The 27,863-nt window shown below is 36.4% G+C and overlaps 1 protein-coding gene and 1 long non-coding RNA gene across 10 annotated transcripts in view; one reads left to right on the forward strand and one right to left on the reverse strand.

Moving 5' to 3' along the window:
* The window catches only part of MCTP1 (multiple C2 and transmembrane domain containing 1), a 543,089-nt gene extending 523,274 nt beyond the window's left edge, over positions 1–19,815 (forward strand). For 8 of the 9 annotated variants that reach the window (XM_057739092.1, XM_057739099.1, XM_057739106.1 and 5 more), the window contains 4 exons: positions 3,961–4,070; positions 8,488–8,597; positions 18,179–18,276; positions 19,678–19,815. In XM_057739092.1, coding sequence (XP_057595075.1) covers positions 3,961–4,070; positions 8,488–8,597; positions 18,179–18,276; positions 19,678–19,749 — 390 coding nt within the window. In that variant the 3' untranslated portion in view covers positions 19,750–19,815. The remainder of the gene's footprint in view (positions 1–3,960; positions 4,071–8,487; positions 8,598–18,178; positions 18,277–19,677) is intronic. The other variant, XM_057739150.1, reaches the window with a different exon arrangement.
* On the reverse strand, positions 1–27,584 carry LOC130855472 (uncharacterized). Its single transcript, XR_009054325.1, has 5 exons — positions 25,214–27,584; positions 19,269–23,115; positions 18,914–18,984; positions 17,711–17,807; positions 1–764 (listed from the first exon to the last, which is right to left on the reverse strand). It is a non-coding gene; the product is annotated as an uncharacterized LOC130855472 (long non-coding RNA).
* Between the last annotated feature and the right edge of the window lie 279 nt (positions 27,585–27,863).

The following is a 27,863-nucleotide window of genomic DNA, read 5'->3' on the forward strand; positions in this document are numbered from 1 at the left end:
ATAAAGTATTGAACATTAGTAGAAAAAAGTGTGAAATATTGGAATGCAACGCAGAGCAATTCCATTACCCATTGCAGTTTTGGGTCATATACTGTATATAAAGAGTAATTACTTCATTGGTTGGAGACCACAGTGGAAGAATATAGAATGTGATGAAAGAGATTTTAAAATAAAAAGTTTATCCCAAAGCATTTGCTTTTCAAAACTTTACCAACACTCCAGACTGTTTTATTTTGGATTTTGGTGGCCAGGGGTGAGGGGTGAGGGGCTTGGGGGTGGGGTGGGAGTGCAGAAGAAAGAAAGAAAATTCAAACTGAGCAGATTTTTAAAAACTCTTTAGCCAACAATCAACATCAGTGCTTGCATTTAAAGAATCTACTAAAAATAGTCTTTGTAGCTACCTGAAATGATACATCTTACTAACGAAGGTCCCATATTTAATATCTGCATACTGCATTATTAACATTAAATCTGGTGGTTTCTAACACATCTTCCACTTCCCATTTTTGAATCAAGTTTCTGGATTTCATTTTCTTGCTGACCATGGTGTTTACAATAATGTTTCTCAATGTTTGCAAGTCTTTTCTTCTTGTTTATCTCATGGGGATCCTGGATAGGAACTGAAATCTTCTTACCCAGGAAGATTTCACATGGTACGGGACGGGAAGGTCACGTGGTATATTGTGCAGAGAATAGACTCTGGAGTTGGCTGGTTGTAGTCCTAATCCAAGCTCTGTCACTTTTCCAGGAGCATGTTTTCTCTTCTGTAAAGCAGAGAAAAAGATCTACATTGTAGAATATTTGTGAGGATTGAATGAGCTATGTGAAAAGCACTTTATGGTGTTTAATGAGTGTCCATTTACCTTCTACTTTCTAAAAATAATTTAGAATACAAAAAAATACTTTAAGAAAGAAATAAACCATGTAAAATCATGCCCAGTGGGTACTGATTCATTTATGTCGTCTATCCATGTTATTTGAACAATGATATTGGAGAAAATCAGGGAATTATTCTGATTATAAAAGTAAAATATATTAATTGCAAAGAATTTGAATATTACAGGAAGGTATGAGGAAGATAAACATCCATTACCTTTAATATTTTGACACATTCCCTTCATCTTTTTCCATCTGACCCATTTCAAAAATAAGTTAGAATTATACTCTATATCACATTTATTTCCCATTCTTTTCAATTTCTATTAGATCATAAGCATTTTCACTGTCTTTAAGCAATATTTTGTGATTTCCTAATATTCTATCATTTGTATGTAAGATAATTAATTCTACCCAACATGTTAGTGGTTTTCCTTTTTGTGATGATAAACAAAACTGCAATGAAAATTGTTTCACATGTTTGTCGAATATATTGGAAATCCCATTCCCTTCATTTGTCATGTTTGTTGCAATTTTTTTCCCACTTAGCCTTTTAAATTTTTGATAACTTTTGACATAAGTTTTTAATTTTATGTAACTTTTGCTACCAATAATTTTTCTTTGTGATTTTCTTTACTGCTTGTATGTTTAGAAAGTTCTTTCCTATCCAAGGTTAGTAAATAACTTACCTATCTTTTCTTCTGTTTTTATAATTCATTTTTAGCTTTTTGCTTTTAAATTAATCTAATATATATCTGGGGTACCTCAATTTGAGGTAGATGCTGGAGTAGATTTGAGCGATCTCAAATAGGTTTGAGACTATATTAAAGCAGCATTTAACATAATTTTCCCCAAATAGTTAAAACAATTACCCAGTAACAAAATACTTCCTTCTTTATGATAGATTTATGATGGTGCTTTATCATACAATGATCTCTCTTTCAGTACTCATCTTTTGTATTTTAATTACTTAAATATCTGGTACAATAAATGCTTTCTCATTTCTCTTTTGTAAACATTACTTGGCTATAGGTACTCATTTATCCTTTCAAATTTTAAAAACACTTGATCAAATTCTCCCCATTTTACTCCACTCCAAATACATTAGGATTTACTTAAAATTGCATTAAACCTTTATGTTAAAAAAAAAAGAATTATTTTAATATTCCATATTCCAATGCAGAAGCACAGTATCTCTAATTTCTTAATATAGATTCTGTACATTTCTTGTTAAGGTGTGGCTAAGTGTTTTATATATTTTAGTGCTATTGTGGAGGAAATATTTTTCACCTCATAATTTCAAACTGGTAAGACATTATTCTCAGTGAACTTTCATTGTATAATCAGCATGCTTCGTCTCTAATTTGATTTATTCTGCATGTAGAAAAATATTTTGTAAGAGCACTTTACTTCATAGACATAAATAAACTTAGCTGGCACTTGAGAGAGAACATTGAAGGCCATGGAGATTATCAGAGCAGATCAATTTTGTAATTATGAAAGGAATCAGAAGGAGGCACTGGTTATCCATTTTATTCTAAATGTACAATTGCATAGGTGAAATGAATACATTTTGTTTTATTACTGGGAGGGGAAAAAAGACAAGAAATTGATGCACCCGTATCTGTAATGACAAGTGAAGGGTAACTTTTGAAGATAGTGGGGACTCTGAGAGTGTCTAACTGTTCTCTGTACTTTGAGCCTTATGCATTTCATCTGCCTCATTGCCTGACAGTCCGTTTTGGCATAAGTGAATAATGTAGACCATATCTCCCATGGGAATTAAATTTAAAATGAAGGCTCTAAGTAACTGGTATCTAAATGTTATAGAACTGGCATCCATGTCCTCCGTCCCACTGAACCCTGTCGTCCTTGGAGGCTGCCCACACACCTGTCATTCACTTGCCCTCCGTTTCTAAGGTGGCAAGATGCCAGCCTCAGCCAAGTGTTCACAGTGCAAAGTGCTTTAGACTCTTCTAAAATGAAAGTCAGTATGTAAATGTGCAACATGACGACATTATTATTCTAGTTTCCTGGCTGCTTTCAGCAAGCACTGACTGCCACATGAGGTCTCAAGTGTTCTGGCACAGTATGCAAGTGTTCAAAAGAAGTTAAAGTAATGAAATTGGATCTACATTTCCATAGAGATTCAGGCTGGCATGGAGGAATGGAGTCATGGGTTGGATGGTCTCCACCAAACAGCCTAGGCAAGTGCCTGTGATGCCAGGCTACTAAGCAGAATTTGCTATAGTGAAAGGCCACCACTGTTTCTTCCTCTGGGTCTAAAATGACAGAACGTGCACATTTCTCCCGGGCTCACACGACTCTTTGGGTGCTTTATGCTCAGTCCTCACCCACCCATTCCCTGGAGCACATACCAGCTTTGCTTAAATCCAGCACGTTTTAAAATGAAGAATTCAGTACAAAAATGGGGGAAAATGTTGTTAGATAATAGAGCATGAAGTCTGTGACTGTTATTCTTAAGAGGTGGGCCAGGCTAACTGTGTGTCTCATTTACCTAAGGTGCTGTCTAGAAGTATCCACTTACTGGATTTCAGTTGACCTTGTTATTTTTTTCATTTTTTTATTTTTATTTTTTGCATTTTCATTTGCACCCAGCATTCCCTGCTGTTAAAATATCTGGAGCCAAGACCAAATTTAGGTCTGTGGGTGGTGGGCCAAGAAACTGGGTCTGCTAAGTATCACGTCATGGTGGGTCCAGGGTCAGCACAGATTCCGGATTGGGTCATTCTGAGACCCTGATCTCTCTCTTACATCTTTACACCCCCCTCCCCCTGGCTGAAATGTTTCTGTTCATCAGGGCAAGAGCAACAGAATCCAAGTCTTGTGCTTTGCAGCCACCTTTATACTAGCATAGGTCCATAATGCTGAGTACTCTTCCTCCTCTACCTCCCTACATATCCTAAAATTTTCATGGGCTTCTTGTATCCATTTATATATATGCAAAAGTGAAGTTCATTTAAGTTTAAAAATGTAAGTGGGACAATTAAAAGAATTCAAGCCCTGGAGGATACCTTTACTCATACAGAATCTCTCTTTCTCCCTTTTTCTATTGTATTTTAGGACAGTGAAAAAAAGGGATTTATAAATAAAATCTATGCCATCCAGGAGGTATGCATCAGTGTCCAGAACATCCTAGATGAAGTGGCTTCCTTTGGCGAAAGGATAAAGAAGTGAGTGATGCTGACATGTGAGCCCTGGCCTTCTGTGGGACAGTGTCCATTTGTTTCTCAGAGGGTGAAATACCACATTCTTTCTGGCAGGGGACACTCCTTCTGGGTGATCTATTGCTCAGTTTCATCATTATTTACTTTGTTTCTGCCAGTCTTTGGTTTTATGAAAGTTCTGTCAATTTCCTCCTTGAAATTTAGAACATATTGGTTGGAAAGAAGTCATACTTGTAGCTTTGAAGAAATAACACCGTCCTAAATTTTAGCACATTTTCACAGTGAGACTTTATTCTTACATAGAATATGAAATTGTGATAGAAAAAAAATAATAAACCAAGTTAAATGAGGATTTCAGATAATCAGGACACACCTGCATTTTATTATTGGTCGAGTTATAGTTTCATCAATAAAGTTAAATTTTTAAAAATCATATTATATATAGTACCCAGCAAAAGTATACTTTCAATTTTGTGCATTTAAATAGCTGAGACCATAATTATAGATGATTTCATCTAGTTTATTTAACTAATGCCTTGTCATTTAGAAAAGAAACACAATTTTTATAATTTAAAAAACAATTTTTTAAACAAGGAAATAGAGCTTCATTGAGAGCTAATGTAAAATTAAGAAACTATTACTTGCATTTTACTTCAAGTAGTTTTATTTAGTAATATATATTTTAAAACAACCGTTTAATTATAAAAATAGTAAGGTGGATTTATAATTAGTTATCAGTAAAAAATATACTAAGGCCCCATATTACCAAACTATGTGAAAACTGGCCTACATAATGATTTCTCAATGGTCTGTTCAAGAAGGGGTGCTGTATATGTGGATAAGCCTAAATTTTCCTAGTTTCATATATCTATTCATTGTTTATTATTCATAACCAAAAGTGTTCTGCAGATTTGGATCCTTGGGCATACATAGAAATTGAAAGGAGTAAATTATTTAAACTAAAGGTATGAGTCATTCATCTGGTGCCTTTCATGTTTCAAGGCATAATGCATTTTATTTTGTATAATTTTTTGTTTAACACATTTCCACATATGCATAGGTGCTGAGTTTCCACTTTCTCATATCATATTAGACAGAACAGCCTGCCTCTCACTCCCAAATGTGCCTCTAAGCAACATTCAGTATCAGACTTCTAAAGGCTGATTTCCACATCTTTTCTCTTTTCTTCTTCTTCTGCATGTTATTTCCATCTCTAAGAATGTTTCCTTGTTCTCCACAACCTATCTGCAAAAGCAGAGTGTGGAGTCCTAAATGGGGCATTTTGGTATTGAGGGTTGTCCATTCTCTGAGGTACACTGTGTATTGACTGACAGAAACATCTCATTTATATCAGAAGACCCTGGGTCAACTCTGAGGTCAGGATGGTGAATTCCTGAAGGGGAGAGGCTTCTTCGTAACTCTGGGTGTTAGGAGACCTCAGACTAGTGCTTAGCTGGAAAGGATCATGGCCAGTTGCAGGAAATGACTAGATCCTGGCTGTGGACCCCTTGGAGAAAACTTTTTTGTAGAACTTTCCAAGGTATAGACAGAGATGCAGGTATAGGCTGGGGTACAGAAACATAGCATAGGATCTAGTGAGGCTCATAGGAGCTGTCTTTTCTACACAATAATCTTTTGAATACTAAAAGAGAGAAACTCCCTTGGGGTCACGTGGGATAAAACAGACCTATCCAGAAAGCAGATTCAGAAGCAACCTTTAAGTACAAAACAAAAGCCTCCATAATTACCACATCTTGTTACTAAATAATCATTCCAGAACTTTCTTGAATTGCATCTCTGGGGGGTGGGAAAGATCATATTCTAGATATAGATTCCACAGTACACTGTGGAAACAGAAAAGGGCAGTCTTTTTTTTTTCCCCTGACATTAGCTACACTGGTATTCTTTGCTATTTATCCTTCCAAGAGGAGCAAGAACATAGGAAGCACTTCAGTGAGGCTGCCCAGAAGGAGGGTTTTCTGTGTGAAGAGCCAGCGCCCTCGCACATGGAGTGGTGTGATGGATGGCTCTGAGCTGAGCCACAGGAGAGAAAACAGACCCTCAGCCTTCTGTTCTTTCCAAAAGCGGGCAGAAGCAAGGGAGCTACAGGTGTCAGTGACGGAGGGAAGGCATGATCCTTTACCTGGTGACAATTACAGGACCCTCACTCTGGCCATACGAGATAAAAAACACGACAGGGAAGCCAGACCTCAAGAGTTACTAAAAACAAGACAACCAGATTGATTCAACTTTGGCTTTTTTTCACTAGAAAAATTTTTTTTTTTAGGAGACATTTGACCTAGAGAAAGACAAAAAGCAAGCCATATGCCACAAGGCTAAGGAATAACTTTAAAAAATTTTTATTTTAATTGGGGTATACTTGCTTTACAATGTTGTGTTAGTTTTTGCTGTACAACAAAGTGAATCAGCTATATGTTTACGTATATCCCCTCCCTCTTGGACCTCCCTCCCACGCCCTTCCCCATCCCACCTATGTAGGTCACACAGAGCACCAAGCTGAGCTCCCTGTGCTATACAGCAGGTTCCCACTAGTTATCTATTTTACACATGGTAGTGTATATGAGTAAATCCCAATCTCCCAATTCATCCCCCCACCTCATGTCCACATGTCCGTTCTCTATGTTTGTGTCTCTGTTCCTGCCCTGCAAATAGGTTCATCTTACCATTTTTCAAGATTCCACAAATGTGTTAATATATATTTGTTTTTCTGACTTCACTCTGTATGACAGATTCTAGGTCCATCCACATCTCTACAAATGACCCAGTTTCTTAAGTGTTAGGCTGAAGGGCAGAACATGAGAAAATCTGACAAACATCCTTTATTGGATCAAAAACTTCCCTGGAAAAACCCAGCCCAAGTGAATATAGCATCCATTACCAGGAAATTAGAAGAAATAAAAAACACTGACATTTATCCATATCATGTACCATTTCAGATTTTCTTGAAGTGTCTTTGGGCCCTTCTCACTGCTTTCTAAGAAATGCCATACTTTAGACTCCTAGGGTTGAATGGCTCTAATAACATCACTTTGATTCACATAAACATGTTGCCATCACTGCCAGTCTTCCTGGATACAATAAGAGCTGTCCCCATTTTATAAGTGGGAAAGTTGATGCTTAGAGAGATTGACCACCTAAAGTCACATAGCAGAATCTAGGCTTTGTACACAGATTTGTTACCTTCTTTGGTTTTTTCATTAAATTATGCTAAAGAGTCACTTAACAAGATGTGGCTAGTTCCTTTTTGGAGGCTGAACAATGAGGCAAAATATGCCTGTAAATAGAGATATAGTTATATACCCAACCTTGAAAGCTCCATGGAATGGTTCTGTTTACATTATAATTTCGTCACCCTCTTAAAAACTACCAGAGACTCACAATAGATGTTCTACACAAAAAGCCTAAAAATATCCCAGTCTTTCCATGTTCTGTTTGCCTTCTGTCTTGATTTTTCCTTTCTATACTCTCTTCCCATTAAGGTCCTTCCCATCTTCTTAGTACTGTCCTTTTTGTAACTTCCTCGCCTTCTGTTCATTGATTCCATTTTTGTTCTTTGTTCTGATGGTATATCACTGTCAATACTCAGATTTGCTTCCTTCCCTGAACATCCACATTATCAATCACCAGCAGTGGTGGGAACCCTACAGAGCCATCAGCTAGGCCCTGCTATAATCCACCCTTTCCCAGCTTACTCCCTTTTCAGTCTTCCCAACAAATCTATCACATGCCATGTTCTTCTTTGCTAGAATGTAGGGAGGATAGTAGGTAATGTTGACTTTATTTCTTAATTATCTCTATTTCTGAGAAGAGGGCAATGATGGCAGGTGAATTTTTACAAAACTCCCCCTTCCCGACTTCTAGTTCCATTTGGAACATAGCTGAAGTGGGAAGTGAGTATTCCTCTAAGGATTTCTAAAGTTCTGAGGATTTACACAACAGTGTAAGATTTAGAGTTACGGATAATTGCTAGCAACATTTTATTTATTCCAGTGTGGGTAATCCTGTGTGAGAGTTCACAGAAGAAAGAATGATAGGCCCTGGGGCATTCTCCTCTATGAAAATTTGGAGGAAACAAAATTGAGTACTAGTTTTAGAAGTAGAAAGAGATTTTTAAACCATGGAAGACACCCAAGCAGTGCAAAGACTTTAGACCCTGAAGTCCCCTGGGACAATCTGGAGGGGTCTGTGTCAACACCCTTGACCTAGGCCCTGTGTTCATGAAGCTGAGCAGACTATGACTAACCTGTGTCTTCTGATAGCCTGTTACCATTGGCATCTCGTCCAGAGAGAAATAGTCTCTACTAGATCCTTAGTCCAGATTTTGAATCAGAATCACATTTATTTTCATCTTTGAAAAAAATACAAAGTGCTCAGATTGCTGATGTATTAATTTCTCATTCAGTACTTTCAACTGGACCGTCCCATTCTTAAGCTGGCTGGCCATTGTAGCCCTCTGTGCATTCACAGTCATCCTGTACTTCATTCCGCTGAGATACATTGTCCTTGTCTGGGGTAAGTAAAGCCTTTTTTTTCTCTTTTTCTCAAACTGTCATAGCTGCTAAGAACAAACTATTTTTAAGGGATGAGTTATACTGTCAGTAGTTCCCTATATTTATGGTCATGAAGCTACTCCATGATGAAAAGAGACAGGTAAGTTAAAAATCACAACAGTATAAAGATTTAGGTCTACCTGCAAAATGCATTTTTCTTATCTGGCACCATAGGCTCCATCATGCTATAAACATGTGGTTGTGCAGATTCTTCATATATCAAAGTGTAGCTTTGTCGAGATAGCACTCTGATTTATTTTCACCACTTATACGTAAACAGAGGCATTTCAATCCATATGGTGCATTTAGGACAATATGCTTTTGTGCTGTGGCACTTTATCTTGTGGAAGTGTCCGTAAACATGGTACTATATATGGCTGCCTGTTTAAGAGGTCACCTTTAAGGAAGCAGGAAAAGGATCCTTGGCATTGGCAGGCTGCTTGGGAACAAAAAAAAACTGCTTTATGTGTTCTAAACAAGAACGCTTCTGTTAAAAAACCCACTTTAAAGGTGATATTTGGGGGTCCTAATTTTTAATGCAGTTATGCTGCATTCTAATAGTTCCTATGTACCTCGACTCTAGGTGGTACTTTCAGAATTCTTCATAGTTTGGGTTCTCCACCCCCCCGCCATGTGACAGAAGTCTTTGTTTGGAAACCTCAATTTTCAGTCTCCAAGATCCACTTACATATAAAACTACATCCATGGTGTGTGTGTGTGTATATATATTATATATAATATATATATATATATATATATCTCAAGACTGGGTAGGAGTAGAATTCTCTACTTGCCCCTGGCCTGCATGCACCTGAGATTGCTAAACTTATACAAAATGCAAAGAACCAAAATGGGTTTTAACGTCAGAAAACATGTGCTTACACCGGAAGCAAAAAGATGAAAAGGAATGTTCTGTTCTCTTCTTTTCAAGGCTTTTAAAGAAATATGCTGGAATGAAATGAAAAAAGGGTCTGATGTCTCCAAGCCCTCTAGTTTTAAAATCCTTATCTTGCTATCCTTTTTGGCCTCTCTTGTCATATCTTAAGCAAGCCCTCTTGCCCCCTTATCATCACTATCATTACCTTTACATCCTGGGTAGGGAGTGGAGGGTGAAGGGAAGGGTGACTATGTTTTTCTGTCTTAATTTCTATAATTTAAAGAAAGAGTTTCAACTAAGACCGTGCTTTCACTATACAAGGGAATAGGCATTTTCACCATGTTCTTGTGTCCCTATTGTATGTTCTTTCATTCCTTCCTCTGATATTTAAAACAGATGCCGTTTTATTGAAGGAATTAGGATAGGGCATTAGGTGTGGCAGTTTATTACCTCTAACCTACCGAGGGTCAGACCTGCCATCTCAGCTGTGATAGGTGGGGAACTGCTAGTTCCCTTTCCCCAGGTTCTCAGAAACTGGAGCCCATGGCAGACATCTGGCTGTGTAACCTGGGGTGGCCTCACTGGCAAGCTGTCTTAAATGTAATTTTCAGAGAATGTGTTTGGGTCTCTTGTTTCATCAAATAAAATAAAACAAAGAACAGTATTCCTTTAGTGGTAGGTGATTGATGAAATATTAAACAGAGATTTAAGACATGGGTCTCACATGGGGAGACAGGGACCAAATCATAATTGCATTAGTTTATTCTGCTGAACTCCCTGAAGAAGAGCCAAGATGCTCTAGTTTGTAACCCAGTTTTTTTTATCAGTCTGTTGATTTCATAAAAAGCTTTTAATTTATTTTTATGTGAATATGCTTGGTAATTTATTAAGTGAAATATAAATTTAAAACAGTAGACTTATCCAATTGAAATTCTACATTATACTGTAAAATATAGAGACTAGGTACTTCTAGTTTTACACATTATGTTCATATTTTCTAGCTCACTGAATTTTTGGGTGTTGTTTTTTCTTCTTTTTTCTGTATAATAGCTCCAAAGTCACCTATATTTGCCCCTCATCCACATTTGCTCTTCAGGGGGTGCAGAGGATTCACTGTAGAATAATTCAGCATGGGTAGATATGGCTTATTTTTAATGGTTCTTGGCCATTCTAATCCAAGAAGTGATCCAAGTAAGTCAATCACAGTAACATCTTTTGCAAGCATTAAATTTAAATTTCTTGTAATTTAAAAGGAAAATTGGTTTCTAAAAATCACAATGCCAGAGATGTAGAAATGGAAACTTTTTTTTTCTTGAGAACTTTTAAGATCTACTCTCTTAGCAACTGTCAAATGTGCAATACAGTATTATTAACTATAGTCACCATGCTGTACATTATGTCCCCATGACATTTTATAGTTGGAAGTTTGTACCTTTTGACTCCCTCACCCATCTCCCACTCCCCTGCCTCTGGTAACCACCAATCTGTTCTTTGTATCTACGAGCTTGGTATTTTTTTGTTTGTTTTTTTTAAGGATCACACATGCAAGTGAAATCATATAATAATTTGTCTTTCTCGGTCTGACATTTCACTTAGCATAATGAATGCCCTTGAGGTCAATCCATGTTATCACAAATGGCAAGATTTCAAGTTTTTTTTATGGTTGAATAATATTCCATTGTGCATATATATACCACAACTTCTTTATCCATCCATCCATCAGTGGACACTTAGGTTGTTTCTGAGTCTTGTCTGTTATAAATAATGCTGAATGAATATGGGGGTGGGTGTACATGTATTTTTAAATCAGTGTTTTTGTTTTCTTTAGATAAATACCCAGAAGTGAAATTACAGGATCATAGTGGTAGTTCTATTTTTAATCTTTTGAGGAACCTCCATACTTTTTTCCATGTGGTTGCACCAATTTACGTTTCTACAGTGTACAAGGGTTCTCTTTTCTCCACATCCTCACCAACATTTGTTATTTATAGACTTTTTGATGATATAGCCATTCTGACAGGTGTGAGGTGTTATCTCATTGTGGTTTGGATTTTCATTTCCTTAATGATTAGTGATAGTGAACATCTTTTCATGTACCTGTCAGTCATCTGTCTCCTTTGGAAAAATGTCTATTCAGATCCTCTGCCCATTTTTTAATTGGATTATAGTTTTTGACTTGAGTTGCATAATTTTTAATATATTTTGGATATTAGCCCCTTGTCAGATATGTAATTTTCTCCCATTCTGTAGTTTGCCTTTTCATTTTGTTGATGGTTTCCTTTGCTGTGCGGAAACTTTTTGGTTTGATGCAGTCCCACTTGTTTATTTTTACTTTTGTTACCACCTATGTTTTCTTCTAGGAGGTTCATGGTTTCAGGTCTTACATTCAAGTTTTAGTCCATTTTGAGTAATTTTTGTAAATGGTATAAGATAGTGTCCAGCTTCATTCTTTGGCTTGTGGCAGTCCAATTTTCCTAATATCATTTCATGAGAAGACTGTCCTTTCCCCACTGTATATGCTTGGCTCCTTTGTTGTAAACTAATTGACCATATATGCATGGGTTTATTTCTGGGCTCTCTATTCTCTTCCATTGATCTATGTCATCTGTTTTTATGCCAATACCATACTCTTTTAATTACTATGGGTTTGTAACATAGTTTGAAATCAGGAATTGTGATGGCTCCAGGTTTGTTGTTCTTTTTTAGTATTGCTTTGGCAATTCAGGGTCTTTTGTGGTTCCATATAGATTTGGGGACTGTTTCTATTTCTGTTAAAAATGCCACTGGAATTTTGAAAGCAATTGCATTGAAATTGTAGATGGCTGTGGGTAGTACGAACATTTTAACAATATTAATTCTTTTAATCCTTGAGCAGGGAATACCTTTCCATTTATTTGTGTCATCTTCAATTTCTTTCATCAGTGTCTGCACTTTGCAGTGTACAGGTCTTTCACCTTGGTTAAGTTTGTTACTAAGTATTTTATTCTTTTTGATGCAGTAGTAAATGGATTGTTTTTTTTTTAATCCATTCAGCCACTCTGTGTATTTTGATTGGAAAATTTAGTTCATTTATGTTTAAAGTAATTATTGATAGGTATGTACTTACTGCCATTTTGTTAATTGTTTTCTGGCTGTTTTGTAGTTCCTCTCTGTTCTTCTCTTGCGTTTTTTCCTTTGTGGTTTGATGCCTTCTTTAGCTGTATGCTTAGATTTCTTTCTCTTTATCATTTATATATCTACTGTAGGCTTTTGCTTTGTGGTTACCACGAGGCTTACATATAACAACTTAAGTTTTAATACATTTCAAAGCTCTAAATTTTTACTCTTTTTATTCTATTTTATATGTCACATTTTACACCTTTTTTATAGTGTATCCCTTAACCAATTATTGTAATTATAGTTATTTTTACTGTATTTGTTGTTTAATATTCACTAACTTTATAAATGATTAATCCACTACACTTACTATATATTTACCTTTACTAGTGACATTTGTACTTTCATGTGTTTTCTTGCTACTTATAGCATACTGTTTGTTTTTTTGTTTTTGCCTACAGAAGTCCCTTTAATATTTGTCATAAGACCAGTTTAGTGATGATACACTCTTTTAGCTTTTACTTGTCTGGAAAACTCTTTTTTTCAGTTCTGAAGGATAACTTAGCTGAGTATTCTTGATTGAAATTTTTTTTCTTTCAGCACTTTGAATATTTTATACCATTTCTTTCTAGTCTGCAAAGTTTCTCCTCAAAAATCTGCTTATAGTCTTTCGGAGGGTCTCCTGTACATAACAAGTTGTTAATCTCTTGATGCTTTATGATTCTTGTCCTTAATTTTTCACATTGTAATTAAATGTGATCTCTTATTGGGAACTCCCTGGGCTTCCTGGATCTGTATGTCTGTTTCCTTCACCAGATTAGGGAACTTTTCAGCCATTATTCATAAAATACATTTTCTGCCTCTTTCTCTCTCTCTTCTCCTCCTGGGACTCCCTATAATGCAAATGTTAGCATGCTTGATGTTGTCCCATGAGTCTCTTAAGCCATTTTCACTTTTTTTTTCATTTTTTTTTCCTTTTGGCTCTTCTGATTGAGTTTTGCTGTCCTTTCTTCTTCATCTAGTTTGCTGTTGAATCCCTTTAGTGTATTTTTCAGTTCAATTATTTTATTCTTCAGCTCCGTGAAGATCTGTCTTTGGTACTTTCCTCTATGTTCTGTCTCTCTGTTGAAGTTCTCACTGTGTTCATCCATGCTCTCCTGAGTTTGGTAAGCATATTTATGAACATGACTTTGAATTCCTTATTGGTAAATAACATTCCCGTTTCATTAAGGTTTTTTTTCCTGAGGTTTATCTTGTTCTTTCATTTGAAACATTTTCCTTGAATCTCTGTGTTGGTTTCTATGCGTTAGACCTCTCCAAGTCTTGAAGGAGTGGTCTTGTGTAGGAGATGAACCTCATTATTCAACCTTGCCTTATCTCTTAGTTGTCTCTCAAACCTTTGTGATTGTCCAAGCAGCCTATTTTATTTTTTTTATAGCTCTCAGTAGTTGAGTGCCAAAACCTGTCAGTGTCTCGAACAGGAGGACCTCAGTCAGCGTCCAGATTCAGGCTAATTGAAAGTCGGCCCCTTAGGCAGCAGCTTATAAAGTATGCAAATATATACAGTGGGGTTGCAAGTGTAAGCCCAGCTGGCCACCAGAGCCAGATGACCTGGAGGTGTCCCCTGGGTGACAGTCACAAAAATCAAGGCTTTGGGTGAGTTTATAAGCTCCTTTCTGGGAGATACTGATGAGCAGTGGTGAAGAGGCCTCTAGATGTATGCCAAATGTGAAAGCTGCTCCTCAGGCCAAAGCTCCAGGCTTCCTTCATAGAAAGACTGGGGTGTGTTGCAGTCTTCTGTTTGTGCAGTGCCCTGGTGGTGGTAGCTTGCCGAGAACTGTCCCTTAATTGTTACAGTCCTATGGGACTCAGGAACACCAGCATCCCTGACCTCCAGAGTCAGGAAGTCAAGGGGCATCCCTTGGGTGGCAGCTGCAAAAACTGTGCACCAGACATGTAAGAGCTCCCCTCTGAGGTGTCTGGAAAGGTTTACAGTCAGCCCTTAGATGTGTGTTTAATTAGAAGCCTGCCCCTCAGGCTGCAGCCTTGATAAGCTCATGGACCTGTTTCACAGAGAGACTGAGCTCCTCAGTCTGTTACTTCTTGCTGTGCCCTGAGGATGTTAGCTATTTAAGAACTCTTTCTCCATTGGTTACAGTCCTTTGGGACCTACAAATATAAGCTCCTCTGGCCACCAGAACTAGGCAATATAGAGGTGTCTTCTGAGAGCAACTGCAAAAACTGGGGCACCAGACAAGGTTCTGGGGGATACTGGCAAGCTGGAGAAAGGCAGAGAGAGAACGCAAAGATTATATCCACCAGCCTCCATTGACCTCTGTTCCCTGAGAGCACTTCCATAGGCTCCTGTAAGTGTGCCAGACCAGAATCCTGCCCCTCAGGCCAAAGCTCCTGGACAAACAGGCCTCTTTCTTGGAAAGACTGGGGGCGTGTTGCAGTCTGCTGTCCAGTGCCCTTCGGGTGGTGGTCTGCCAAGAACTGTCTCTCTGAATGTTACAGTTCCACGGGACCCAGGAACACAAGTCCCTGGCCTCCAGAGCCGAGCAATCAAGGGGTATACCCTGGGTGGCAGCCACAAAACTCAGGACACCAGACGTGTGTAAAAGCTCCCCTCCAGGAGATACTGGTGCTCTGAAGCATGGGAGAGGGAGAGCTCAAAAATGGGGCCCACCAGCTTCTGTCCCCAGAGTATCCCAGCAGGCCCCTGCCTCTCGGCCAACACTTTAAGATTAGTAAATTAATTTTATTCACAGAAAACCTGGGCACCTTTCACAGAGCTGCTTCTGTGCTGGGTCCTGGGGCGAGTGAATGCTCAGGAGCTCTTTAAGAGCCATTCTCCTTTTCACTGCAGCCCTTTGGGTCACATGGATGCAAGCCTGTTGGTTTTCAAAGCCAGATGCCCTGGGGGCTTATGTCTCAGGTGCAGGTCTTAGAAGTTGAGGTGCCTTCTGTGGTGTACAAACTCTTGGCTACTCAGGGAGAAGCTCCCGGTTTGTGAGTTTCCTCCTGATGGTGGGTAGCTGCACTGGGGGGTGGGGTTTATGGTGAGACTGTAGCCTATCCACTTGAATGTAGTCTTTATCTCATTTGCCCCATGTGAAGGAGTTGCTCAGCTAGTTTTCAGTTTTTCGGGTTTTTCGTTTGTTCCATATGCAAATTGTTACATATGTAGCTGTAGAGTCGGTGTGTCTATGGGAAGAGGTGAGGTCATGATCATTCTAGATCACCATCTTGAACTGCCTCATAGATATAAAACCTCGGGTGTCAGCTGTGTGTGAAAGCTCCCCTCAGGGAGATAATGGTGCTCTGGAGCATGGCAGAAGGAGAACATGAAGATGCTACTAACTGGCTGGAGTAAGGCAGTCAGGGAGAGATGGTTCCTGCCAGGAAAGGAAAAAAAAAAAAAAAAGATGGTGGCTGCCCGTCTCTGTTCCTGAAGAGTACCCAGGTAGGCCCCTGAGTATGTTTCTAATCAGATGCCTTCACCTCATGACGGTGCTTGGAGACAAGCAAATACTCCTTTCCCACACAGAGTCCGGTTGCCCCTGGATCAGCTGCTTCCATGCTGGGCCCTGGGGAGGGTGAGTCTGAATACACAAGTTGGTTTTCAGAGCTAGATGGTTTGAGACAAATAGGCTAATGGAACAGAATTGAGAGCCCAGAAGTAAACCCAAGCATATATGGTAAACTAATATTTGACAAGGGAGCCAAGAATACTCAGTGAGAAAAGATAGTCTTTTCAATAAATGGTGCTGGGAAAACTGGATAGTCACATGTAAAAGAATGAAGCTTGACCCCTATGTTACACCAATCAAAACAAAACAGAAACATTGAAATGGACTGTAAGACCTGAAACCATGAAAATTCTAGAAGATGACATTTTTTAAAAAGTTCCTTGACATGAGTCTTGGTAATGATTTTTTGAAAAGCACACCTAAAGTGCAACCAACAAAATTAAAAATAAACAAGTGGGACTGTATCAAGCCAAAAAGCTTCTGCATAGCAAAAAAACCATCAACAAAGTGAAAAGACAATCTAAAGAATGGGAAAAAGTATTTGCAAACCCTATATCTACTAAGGCACTAATAACCAACATATATAAAGAACATAAACAATCCAATAGCAAAAAAAAAAAAAAAAAAATTAAAAATGGGCAAAGGACCTGAATAGACATTTTTCCAAAGAAGATATACAAATAGCCAACAGGTCCATGAAAAGTGTTCAGTAACCCTAGTCAGTAGGGAAATGCAAATTAAAACCATGAGACAGCACCTCATGCCTGTCAGAATGACCATCATCAAAAAGACAACAGAGAACAAATGCTGGTAGGGATGTAGAGAAAAGGGATCCCATGTACACTGCTGGTGGGAATGTAAATTGGTACAGCCACCACAGAAACAGTATGGATAATATATAAATATACTGCAATTACACTTCTGGGAATTAATCCAAGTGAAACAAAAAAGACTAACCCCAAAAGATACCTGCACCCCCATGTGCACAGGAGCATTATTTACAATAACAAGACATGGAAACAATCTAAATGTCCACTAAGGATGAATGGATAAAGAAATGGTATATAATGAAATGTTATTCAGCCATAAAAAAAATGAGGAAATCCTGCCATTTGCAACAACATGATTGGACCTTGAAGGCATTATGCTATGTGAAATAAGTCAGAGAAAAACAAATACTGTATGATTTCACTTACATGTGGAATTGGGGAAAAAAAGCAAAAATAACACCCCCCTGCCAAAAGCCCAAACTCAAAAATTTTTTCTTTTATCTATATGAGATGATGGATATTAACTAAACCTATTGTGGTAATCATTTCACTATATGTGTCCATCAAACCATCATGCTATAACACCTTAAACTTACACAGTGATGTATGTCAATTATTTCTCAAAAATAGAAGGAAAAAAAGCTTGATGTTTTGGAGGGGCTCATCTCTTCAGGTGCAGTTCTTAAAAGCTGGGGAAGCCTGATGTGGGTTCAAACCCTTACTCCTCAGAGAGAAGTCCCTCCTGGTTGTCAGGCTAGGGGTGGGGGTTATGGTGTGATTGTGTCCCTGCCTCTCTTACCTGCTTCATTGTGGGCCTTCTCTGCCAGTGTGTAGACATCACTCAGCCAGTTTTTAGGTTATTCTCAGAGGTAGTTGTTCCATATGTAGCTGCAGATCTAGTGTGTTGGTGGGAAGAGATGGGTTTAGGATCATTACATGTCACCATTTTCAAAGCTTCCATTGCTCATTCTTGCCAGGTGCCTTTTGTTTCCCAAATAGAAAGCCCTTCCTTCTGGGCAGAAGCCACTGCCCAGATGTACAAAGAGAAAAACAGAGGAGGCATTGAGTTGGGAAGCTGGAAGGAAGGAGGGAAAGAAGGAAAGAGGAAGGAAGGCAAGAAGGAAAGAAGAAAATTGGGTTTACTGGTTCATTCAGTCAAGGCAGCTTAATCTAGATCTTCACATCACCATAACACTTTTGCCAGAAATGTGTTTTCGAACTTCAAGCTTTATAGGTTTCAATAATGTTTGATCTGTCACTTTTTCAGGCATCAATAAATTTACAAAAAAGCTTCGGAGTCCATATGCAATTGATAACAATGAACTACTTGACTTCCTTTCCAGAGTCCCTTCAGATGTGCAAATGGTATGTAGGTTTCATTATTATTACTACAGGCATACCTCATTTTATTGTGCTTCACAGATATTTTATTTTTTACAAATAGAAGGTCTGTGGCAATCCTGCATTGATCAAGTCTATTGGCACCATTTGCTCACTCTGGGTCTTTGTGTCACATTTTGGTAATTCTTGAAACATTTCAGTTTTTTATTATTATTATATTTGTTATGGTGGCCTGTGATCATTGATATTATTATTGTAAAAAGATTAATACTCACTGAAGGCTTAGATTGATGGTTAGCATTTTTTAGCAATAAAGCATTTTAAGGTATTGCTCCTTTAAACATAATGCTATTGCACACTAGAACTTTTATATGCACTGGGAAACCAAAATATTCATGGGACTTGCTTTACTGCAATATTTACTGCGGTAGTCTGGAAACAAACCTGCAATATCCTAAGGTATGCCTGTATCATTTTAATGCAGTGTGGCATTGGGTTTTAACTTTTATATCCATTTAATTTTGAAGGTTTTAGAAGAGCCAAGTAAACTTAACAAAGCCCGTAAATGATTTTGCCATTCAGGAATTAGCCCCGTTGGGGTATTATCCAAGAACTTACAGAGAATATTGGGGAATGAGAGGGCGTTGCCTAAAGAACCTACCAGCTTGTCAGGGGCACAGTCCTCCTCGAAGGAAGGTTCAGCTGGAGTCTGTGAAGGAAAGTCACCATTACCTGAAGGAGGAATTAGGAATATTAGATGATGAAAGCAAAGTGTTCCAGCAGACACTGAGAAAAACATTTCCTTAAATAAACTGCATGAATTAAGTGAGTTTTAAAGATGTCTATTTTAGAGATCAATGAAGGGGGGGGAAGAGTAACTGATTTTTGAAAACCGGGGCATATCTCAATCCTTTGAAAGCCTTTGAAGTTAATTAATGCCCCGTGATCATTAAATATTTTCAGAGTAAAATGAGAAGTGTTTTTATCAAAATATTTGAGATGGGTTGCAGCAATACCTTTTTCCTTTGTTTCAGCTGAGTTTTTGATTTGGTATCAGACATAAGAGTCAGCTCGATGGAGATGAAGCCTATATTAAACAAGCCCACAATAAATTGCAAAGAACAATTATTCAGCCCTTCAAAATGGAGATGGCTCTGCTTTTAATGTTACGTGTGTATGGGCAATAGAGACCCCAGCCTATTACCAAAGTTCACATCAGGGCTCTCATGTAGTTTCTGGCAAGATTTCCTTTGACTCCTGCTCTATCATTCTATTGTTTTCTGCATCCCAGCTGCAGATTTCATACAGCTTCCAGAGCGAGCACTTTCTTTTCCCCCAAGCATAGTCTCTCAATTCCTTTGCTTTTCCTTCCTTTGCCAGAAAGTGGCCACCTGACCAGCCTTTCTCTGAACTCTGTTTAAACAGGTGCAGTACCAAGAACTGAAACCAGATCCTTCTCATAGCCCATGTAAAAGGAAGAAAAACAATCTTGGCTAGCCACCTCCCAGCACTGAGGAGACCAGCATCTGTTTGGAAAGATAAAAGAAGAAGCCTTTAGCCTCAGCAGCATTTCCTTTCTTTCTGTTTTTTATTTATTTTGCATTTTTATCATGATTGAGAGAATTTGTAAATAGTGTACAAAGGCATATGTCTTTGAAAATATACTTCCACTGTACAGAATCAATTTGATAAAGGTTTAGCTGTTGCCCTGTGAAAGCTTTGTTAGCCATGGATAATAATATAAAACACTGGAATAACAAATATAAGAATGGTAACATTGGGAGATACACACTTCTCTAATTACAAGTGGAAGAAGCAGAATATTAGATTACATGCTCAGCTATGCTCTGATTAAATCTACATAAAATGTAAATGTCAATTTGATTTTAAAGTTTTTTTTTTAATGTGACTATTTTTTATCTGAAAAATAATCCATTAGTTTTCTATGTTTTATACATTTCAAAAGGGAGGGGGAATCTCAGAACCTGAAAAATGGAACAGATGCATTTCAACTTAACACAGATTCAGATCCTGACATTCATTCCTGTGCAAATTATTTAGATATGACTAGGATGATTTTAAGCTAATGAGTGAAGGTATAGTCACCTCCTTAAGAGAATCTACCACTCACAGAAATCCTATAAAGAAAATTTCCAAATCTTCTATCATTCCATCTAAAACCTTAAAATCTCTACAAGACTATACAAAAAATACTGCCAGATTTATAAATGATTGCCTATAAGGATTTTTATACCAATCACTGTTAATTTGTACCAACTTAGCAAATTAGCAACCCAGTTCAGTTGTCAAAAATCTAGCAAATTAAAATCACATTGCTTTTGGTGTCAGATTATGTATGCCTCTGTGCATCTAAAAATATTTACTACTCAAGTGTTCTCACAGAAGAAAAAATGTATCTACTTTCTCATTAGGTTACTGAAATGCTTTAATGACTATTATGATTTTTGTTATTAGTGTGAATTTTAATGTAGAGGAGAATGCAGTGTGCTAAGTGATATGCCAGTGTTTCATTACATTCATTTATAGAAAAAATCATTCTTGAAAATATGAATGCATGAAAACCTATTTTGTAAAATAAATTGCTTATGGGGAGGGGGAGTTTGCCTTTAAAAATGTTTCACTACTTACCATAGAATCTGTACTTAAAAATTGCATTCCCAAGACTCTCATGTAGTTTTTGTACCTAGATTCCTGGTATATCAAGGGAGTGTACCTCTAGAGAGACATAATTTGGTGAGAATGTCTTACTTGCCTGACTTGGTAGGGGATTAAGCTTGATTGAAATCATTGCAGTTTTGCACTACTTTATTAACAATGGACTGGGATAGGGATATTAACAATGGAAGGTGGGGGTTATGTTGGAAAAATGTAGAAAAGCCAGAAGCAAGAAATATATATTTCACTGTAAAGGAAGATTCTTTAAAAATACATTTAATCTCATCAAAACTGATGTTTAAAGTATTTTTGTTTTAAAGCTATGTTGTTAAATACTATTTCTTATGATAGAACTATTTTGATCTGTTTATACACTATGCTTAAAAGAATGTCAATTAAATTCCCTTTCTACAGAAAGGCTTTGACCTCAATATGCTCTATTTAGCACATCATGTTTATAATGACATGCTTATATCTGCATACCATCATTGTTTTTTGCTAAGACATAATACTCCATGAAGTTGATGTTACTATAGAAAGTTTACTGATGGGATAATTTGTTTCAAACTTTTGATTATACTTTGTGTGAGATTTATGTTCCGTGCTGACATTGTCTATGCAAATGTCTACAAGCCTGATATGTACCTAGTGGATGGTAACCATTAACAGATGACTAATTTCTATTTGTTTCATTCTATCAAATTTCAGATGTTTAGTTCAATGGTAATATTGAGTATTCACTGCATTAAATAAAAAAAATAATCTTTTCTAAGAATAATCAGTACTTATTTTTTTTTGGTGGTTGAGAGAGGAATGATGGAAGATTTTGCGCATGTTCTCATATAAATGACACTTCACTTAAAGAAAGCCAGATTTGGTTTGGGAAAAAAAAAAAGCTTTCCTTGAAATCTTACCTGGTGTCGTATAAAACCCAATACCTTTGGAGGGGTGAGTATCCAGTGACGCTGATAGAGGAGTAAGAACTACCTTGAGGCATGAAAGTGATATTCAGAGGAATCTTCATTGCTTTTAGAAACTACTGCATTCACAGAGTGAAAACAAGAGACTGTGACTAATAGAATTTTAACCATTTCTTTCCCCTTATGAAGGCACAATTTTGCCTTTTGAAAGCTGCTTAACTTGATTTGGTTTTGAGAGATTTGTAAACAGGTAAAGATTTTAAGATATCTTAAGAGATTGGATGTCACTTTAACACCTATTTGGACTGCTATATACAGTAGTCATATGAACTATTAAATATATTACTCAGTATCTTTTAGTGAGTAAATTCATTGAAGGTCATTCATTATCCAAACTAAACTACTGTTATTGCCACTAATTATGGTAATTTATAAGAAATGCATATTTAAAACTTTTTCCATTTATAAAAAGAACATGGTACTTCTTGTTCATATTGGTACTGTTCCACAGACTCAAACTGATAGATGCTGTCAGGATTCCAAATTAACTTTGAACCATTCTATGCACTAGGATAATCTGAATTGAAAGATTCTTTAAGTAACTTTGCTCTGTGATGTATTTACTGAGTACCAACTATACAACTTGCCCTATCATAGGCAATGATCAAAACAATGATAGCATATTAAAATCAAATCTGGAGCTAAAATATAGGGAGAACAAATTTTAATTGATATGTTTCTGAAAGTTATTGTTATTTAAAACTGAAAAAAATTTATTAGTGTTTTCTTATCCACAGAACACATTCCCATTTTGATCTCAATATCCAAATGTCTCTAATGCTGAGTGGTCTACTTCTGTATTAACAGGTCTTATTCAAAGGCTTTAATTTCAGTTTATACACTTGTTAAATATACCTAAATGTTTATTTTTGAGTTTCGTAATCAACATTAAAAACAAACCAAAATATAAAAGGCAGTTACTGCTCCAGAAATACAAGTAAACATAGCCACCCTTATACTTCCTGCAAAAGCCTCAGGTATTATTAAATTAATGTTTAATTCTGGGGCTTTAAATGTCAAGTGTGAGTGTGTGTGCATGTGTATTTGTGTACAGATGCCTATTCATTTGTTTGATCAGCATATCTAGAATTAGCCTTTTCTAACTGCTTGGTCAAGTATGAATTAAAACCACATAAAAAATAGTGAAATGAATACTTACAATCCTTTGGATTATAATTTTCCTTCCCAGGATGACTGGTGTAACTCACTGAAAGAAAAAATATAAAATATCCTTTTTTTTTGGTGAAACTGTTACCTCTTCTGCCTCAGTTTCTACATTTGTACAGTGGCAGTCACATAAGACTTATTCCACCTGAATTTCTAAGATTTAAGAAATACCAAGGAAAACTTCTCATCATGTAAGAATACTATGCAGATAAAAACCATTAAATGTCCAAAGTGGTCATATGCTAGAGAAACTAACAACATTGAAAGGTTTGCTGGAATTTAACGTGTCTATCTGTGCTTTCCAAAGGGATGTGGGAATAAGAACTGAAAAAAAAAGGGGGGAGGGGGAATAAAATATGTAATTGGTTTCAAATGAGTTTCAAGGAATTGGGCTATTCCTTCACATTCTGAACAAGTAATAACAAAAAATTGTTCTATCACATGCGCAAGCAGTATTTTTGTAGACAGGTTTGTTTTTTTTAATATGTATGATGGTTGTGTCTCCAAATGTCATTGAAAAATTATATGACTATTTACAAAAAGGTAATGAAATGGCACTGCTCTTCTGCTCTACTCAATTAATGGTGTTACTAGATTAAGCTGAAAGCTCTATTTGTATTAAAGAAAACAGAAATAGGTAAGTAGCCGTGCCAAAGGTTTTTCAGTTTATAGCATAAGTAAAATTACAATGTAATTCTCCCTTGCTATACAGTCTTCAAAGGCCTTTCAAAAGAGAAAAGGAATGACCAACCTGAGAGTCAGTGAGTGAATCTACAAACCACCTATTTTCTTGGGAATAAATACATGCATTTGAGGAGACCTGGCTGAGTGACATTGTTACTGCTACTAGTGAGGCAAGAAGGTAATATAGGCTCAGTTCCCCATGTTGGTCAAAGATAAACTTCAAAATGACACGAGTCAACTTCAGGCATTTTATTTTGCCAGCGTTCAAATGCTAAGTGCACAGAGAAAGGTGTGCCCCTGGCCCCAGCCACTTTTAATTGTCTCTTGATTAATGCAGACATATCTGAGACAACAGTCAAGAGTAATTACAGACACAGCTGGACCACAGCAGAGAGGTGAGGTGCAAGGAAATGCCAAGATTTGTCCCAAGTTCAGAATTTTATTTTAATAAAGCTACTCAGAAAACTGGAAACCTTAAAACTAAACTCTGCATCATTTCCACAAAACATTCTTCCTATAGTACTGATTGTGACAATTACAAGTCAAATCTGTGTGTAACTTGTAATACTGAAACCATGGAAAATAATTTATTGATGTAGAAAACTAATGAACTCTCCAACCTTACACAATAGCATACCAACCCCTTACCTTTGTCCAAGAACTCTTACAAACTTCAGATTTCATTAATACAGAGACCTAGCAAACCACAGGAAGGTCTCTGAAGCACATGGGAACCCACCCAGAAAAGTAAAATACTACACGTTTGAATAAGTAGTTTTATACAACAACTTCCCACTGACTATCTATTTTACAGTTGGTAGTATATATATGTCTGTGTATAACAAAGGGAGTCCAACTCGAGGATGGAAGATGCCTTAGAGGACTGGGGCGGGGAGGGTGGGGGGGATTCGAGGGGGGGGAGTCAAGGAAGGGAGGGAATACGGGGATATGTGTATAAAAACAGATGATTGAACTTGGTGTACCCCCAAAAAAATAATAAAAATTAAAAAAAAAGTTTTAAAATAGATCAATGTGGTGTTCCATTTTATTTGTTTGAAATTGCTAAACATTACTTTTTAAATTTACCTGTAGGATGAAAAAATGCATTTTCAGATGTAATAAACTTTGGGGGGGATATCACAAAAACACCCAGCATTTCATAATTTAACAAAGAATCAGGCATACTAACCCTTATAGGGTGGGTTACCAGGTACACAATATCCATTCTTGTGGCACACGTACACACATGTACTTGGATCTCCCAGTGACTGTGACAACAACACTGACAAGCAGGTGAGAAATCTACCCAAAAAGACAGTGATGTGATACTCTCCAGTGTACTATAGTTATGATGTAGGTATCCAATGTATTTATATAAAAAAACAATTGTTAAAATATTGTATTTTGAATTGTACTACTGAAAACAGTAATTTACAAAAAGCCATTTTCCTCACCTTCACAGAAGAGGTGCAAAATAATATGCTCTGGACAACAGTGGCAAGACACTTCTGCTCAGAATTCTCTTAATAGACGACTGACAGCTTACATCTGAATTAATGTTGTAAATAATATCTATTTAGAAGGGAATTTTTTCCAGATCTATAATAAAAGAAAACAATTCTCAATTTAATCACACAGTAGTGAACTCCCTTTAAAGGAATTTAAGGTATAGTCTTTGATAAAATGTAGCTATCATTTAATTTTACAATTTCTCCCTGCTTCTTGGTGTTCAATCTGAAAAAAAAAAAAAAAATCAGAGAACAAGTAATTCTTCAGATTTCATGAATGCTTCTAAAATCAGAAAAGGATAAATGCAGCTGATTTACTTTGGAGTACCTCAAAAACTGGCACAAGAGTGTAAAGCAATTATATTCCAATAAAGAGCTTAAAAAAATCAGAAAAGGCTAGTAGTGAAGATACGGTATCATGACTCCACAAGGTATCTACATGAAGTTTAATTTTTAGCAATTTAGGAATCCTACTAAACATTAATGACCCCTCCCAACATGGTAAGGCACTGCTTTGAAGAGGCCTAAATAGAAGACAGAAGCAGCATATCAGTAAAATAAGCCAGATTCACTTTCAAAGTAAGGGCATATAGTCCAAGAGTATTATTTGAGATCTGCATTAGACGATACTAGGCTTAATTACATTCTTAACTTGAAGAAAGAATGGCATATATATTTTATTTTATTTTTTTTTATTTTGGCACACGGGCTTAGTTGCTCCGTGGCATGTGGGATCTTCCTGGAGCTGGGATCGAACCCGTCACCTCTGCATTGGCAGGCGGATTCTTAACCACTGCGCCACCTAGGAAGCCCTAGAATGGCATATTTAAAAAATGCGCTTTATATTTAAAAAATCCAGTAGATGCCAGTTTAAAAGACAACTTCAGAAAAACTTCAAGACTGATTCTTGCTTATAGTAGGATCATTACTTTAAAAAATAAATTGGCTACTGGTATTATGCACAAATATAAATCATGTTACAGAGAAACCTGGAGAACTGAAAAAGACATATTCAAAATTCTATCATAATACAACCACTATTAGCAATGGAATGGCTTACAATCTTTTCCCTTAGATATTTTTACTTAGAGAAAATAATTTTTAATTACATTCAAATAGTTTCTATTTTTTAAAAAGGACTAAAGCTAGTCTAGAAAAAAGGAATTAAGGGAACCAGTTCAACCACTTTTTATAAATGGCTTTCAACTTCTCCTTACATTTCCTCCAATAACATGACTAAGTATAACTTAAACGTATTTTGAAAAGAGTAAGAACTAAAATCATAGGAAAATAAGAAATGAGAAATCTAGATTTGTCTAACTGAAGAAAGGACTGAATATACTAGTCGAAATAGCCTATTTCTGATGATACTATTAAAATTGGTATTTTTATTTTTCTTTATTTTTGACTGAATTTTAACTAAAAGACTCTTCCACTAAACACTTACCTTGACCCTTGTTTTACTGAATGGTATTCAGAATTTTCAAAGGCAGTTTATTCTTGAGATTAGATCTGTCTGCCTTTTTTCTGATTTTATACCTTCACTACCTTCTCAGTATATTAAACAGCATCTAGAAATCTTTACCTTCTTTAAACCGCAATGATTTCTAACCATTTGCCCCTTCATTCCTTTGCCAAGTTTTCATTTTTACAATTCTGCTTTTAAGTTTTCATGGAAAGATCTTTAAAATGCATATTTTAATATTACCAAATTTTACTTACTGCTCTACACTTTTGTCTGTTTGTTGTAAAATAGAAATGATGCAAAGTAGAAAAAAAATGCATCTTTAGGATGAAGTCAGATAACCATGATATATATTCCTTAAAACAAAAAGCTATTGCAAATCAAACCATTCTGGTCATTAGAAAAATTTATCAGTGTCATGACATAAACCATGGCTGACCTAACCTTTAAGTTGAGAAGTACTGACAACAAACTAAATTCTTTTTATCTGTCACCACTTTAAGATTAATGATTTTTTCAACATGACTATTTCATTTGCGGACAGAAGAATGGAAAATCATTGGAAATTTTAGTTCATCTGCTATTAAGATAAATGATAGTATAATAGGTGTAAATTCAAAGCTGGATTCCAGACTTTCAGTTCAGTGCAATTTACCTGCTGCAAGTGCTAAGCACACTGAAGAAAAACTTCCATTCTTTGGTAGAACTAAATCATACATTCCAATGTAGTCATTCTCTATTAATGTTTAACACCCATTATTCATTAATGTTCACTTGATCTAATTTAGATAGTTTTGAAAGGAAGAAGATTAGATTTACCAAATCTGGGTTCAACTGTCTGAAAAGATTTAGGGACCATGGTAAAAAAAAGGAAAAAAAAAGAAAAAAAAAGAAAAAAATTTGGAGAAAATGTTTCATCTCTAACTGGAGATAGCTCTTTATAGATGCTTAAATAAAGAAATAATTTTTTGGTCTATGTTAAGGGCAATATTATATATTACAAATTAAATATATAAAATATTATATACTTATTTTATTAGGAATATTGTTTTCATAATAACTGATCACTGGTTACACTCTGTTGATTTAATTTGGATCTTAATTCAGCAAGTAGTTTAAAAACTCAGAGAA

Source organism: Hippopotamus amphibius, chromosome 1 (assembly GCF_030028045.1).
Source record: "Hippopotamus amphibius kiboko isolate mHipAmp2 chromosome 1, mHipAmp2.hap2, whole genome shotgun sequence".
Lineage (NCBI taxonomy): Eukaryota > Metazoa > Chordata > Mammalia > Artiodactyla > Hippopotamidae > Hippopotamus > Hippopotamus amphibius.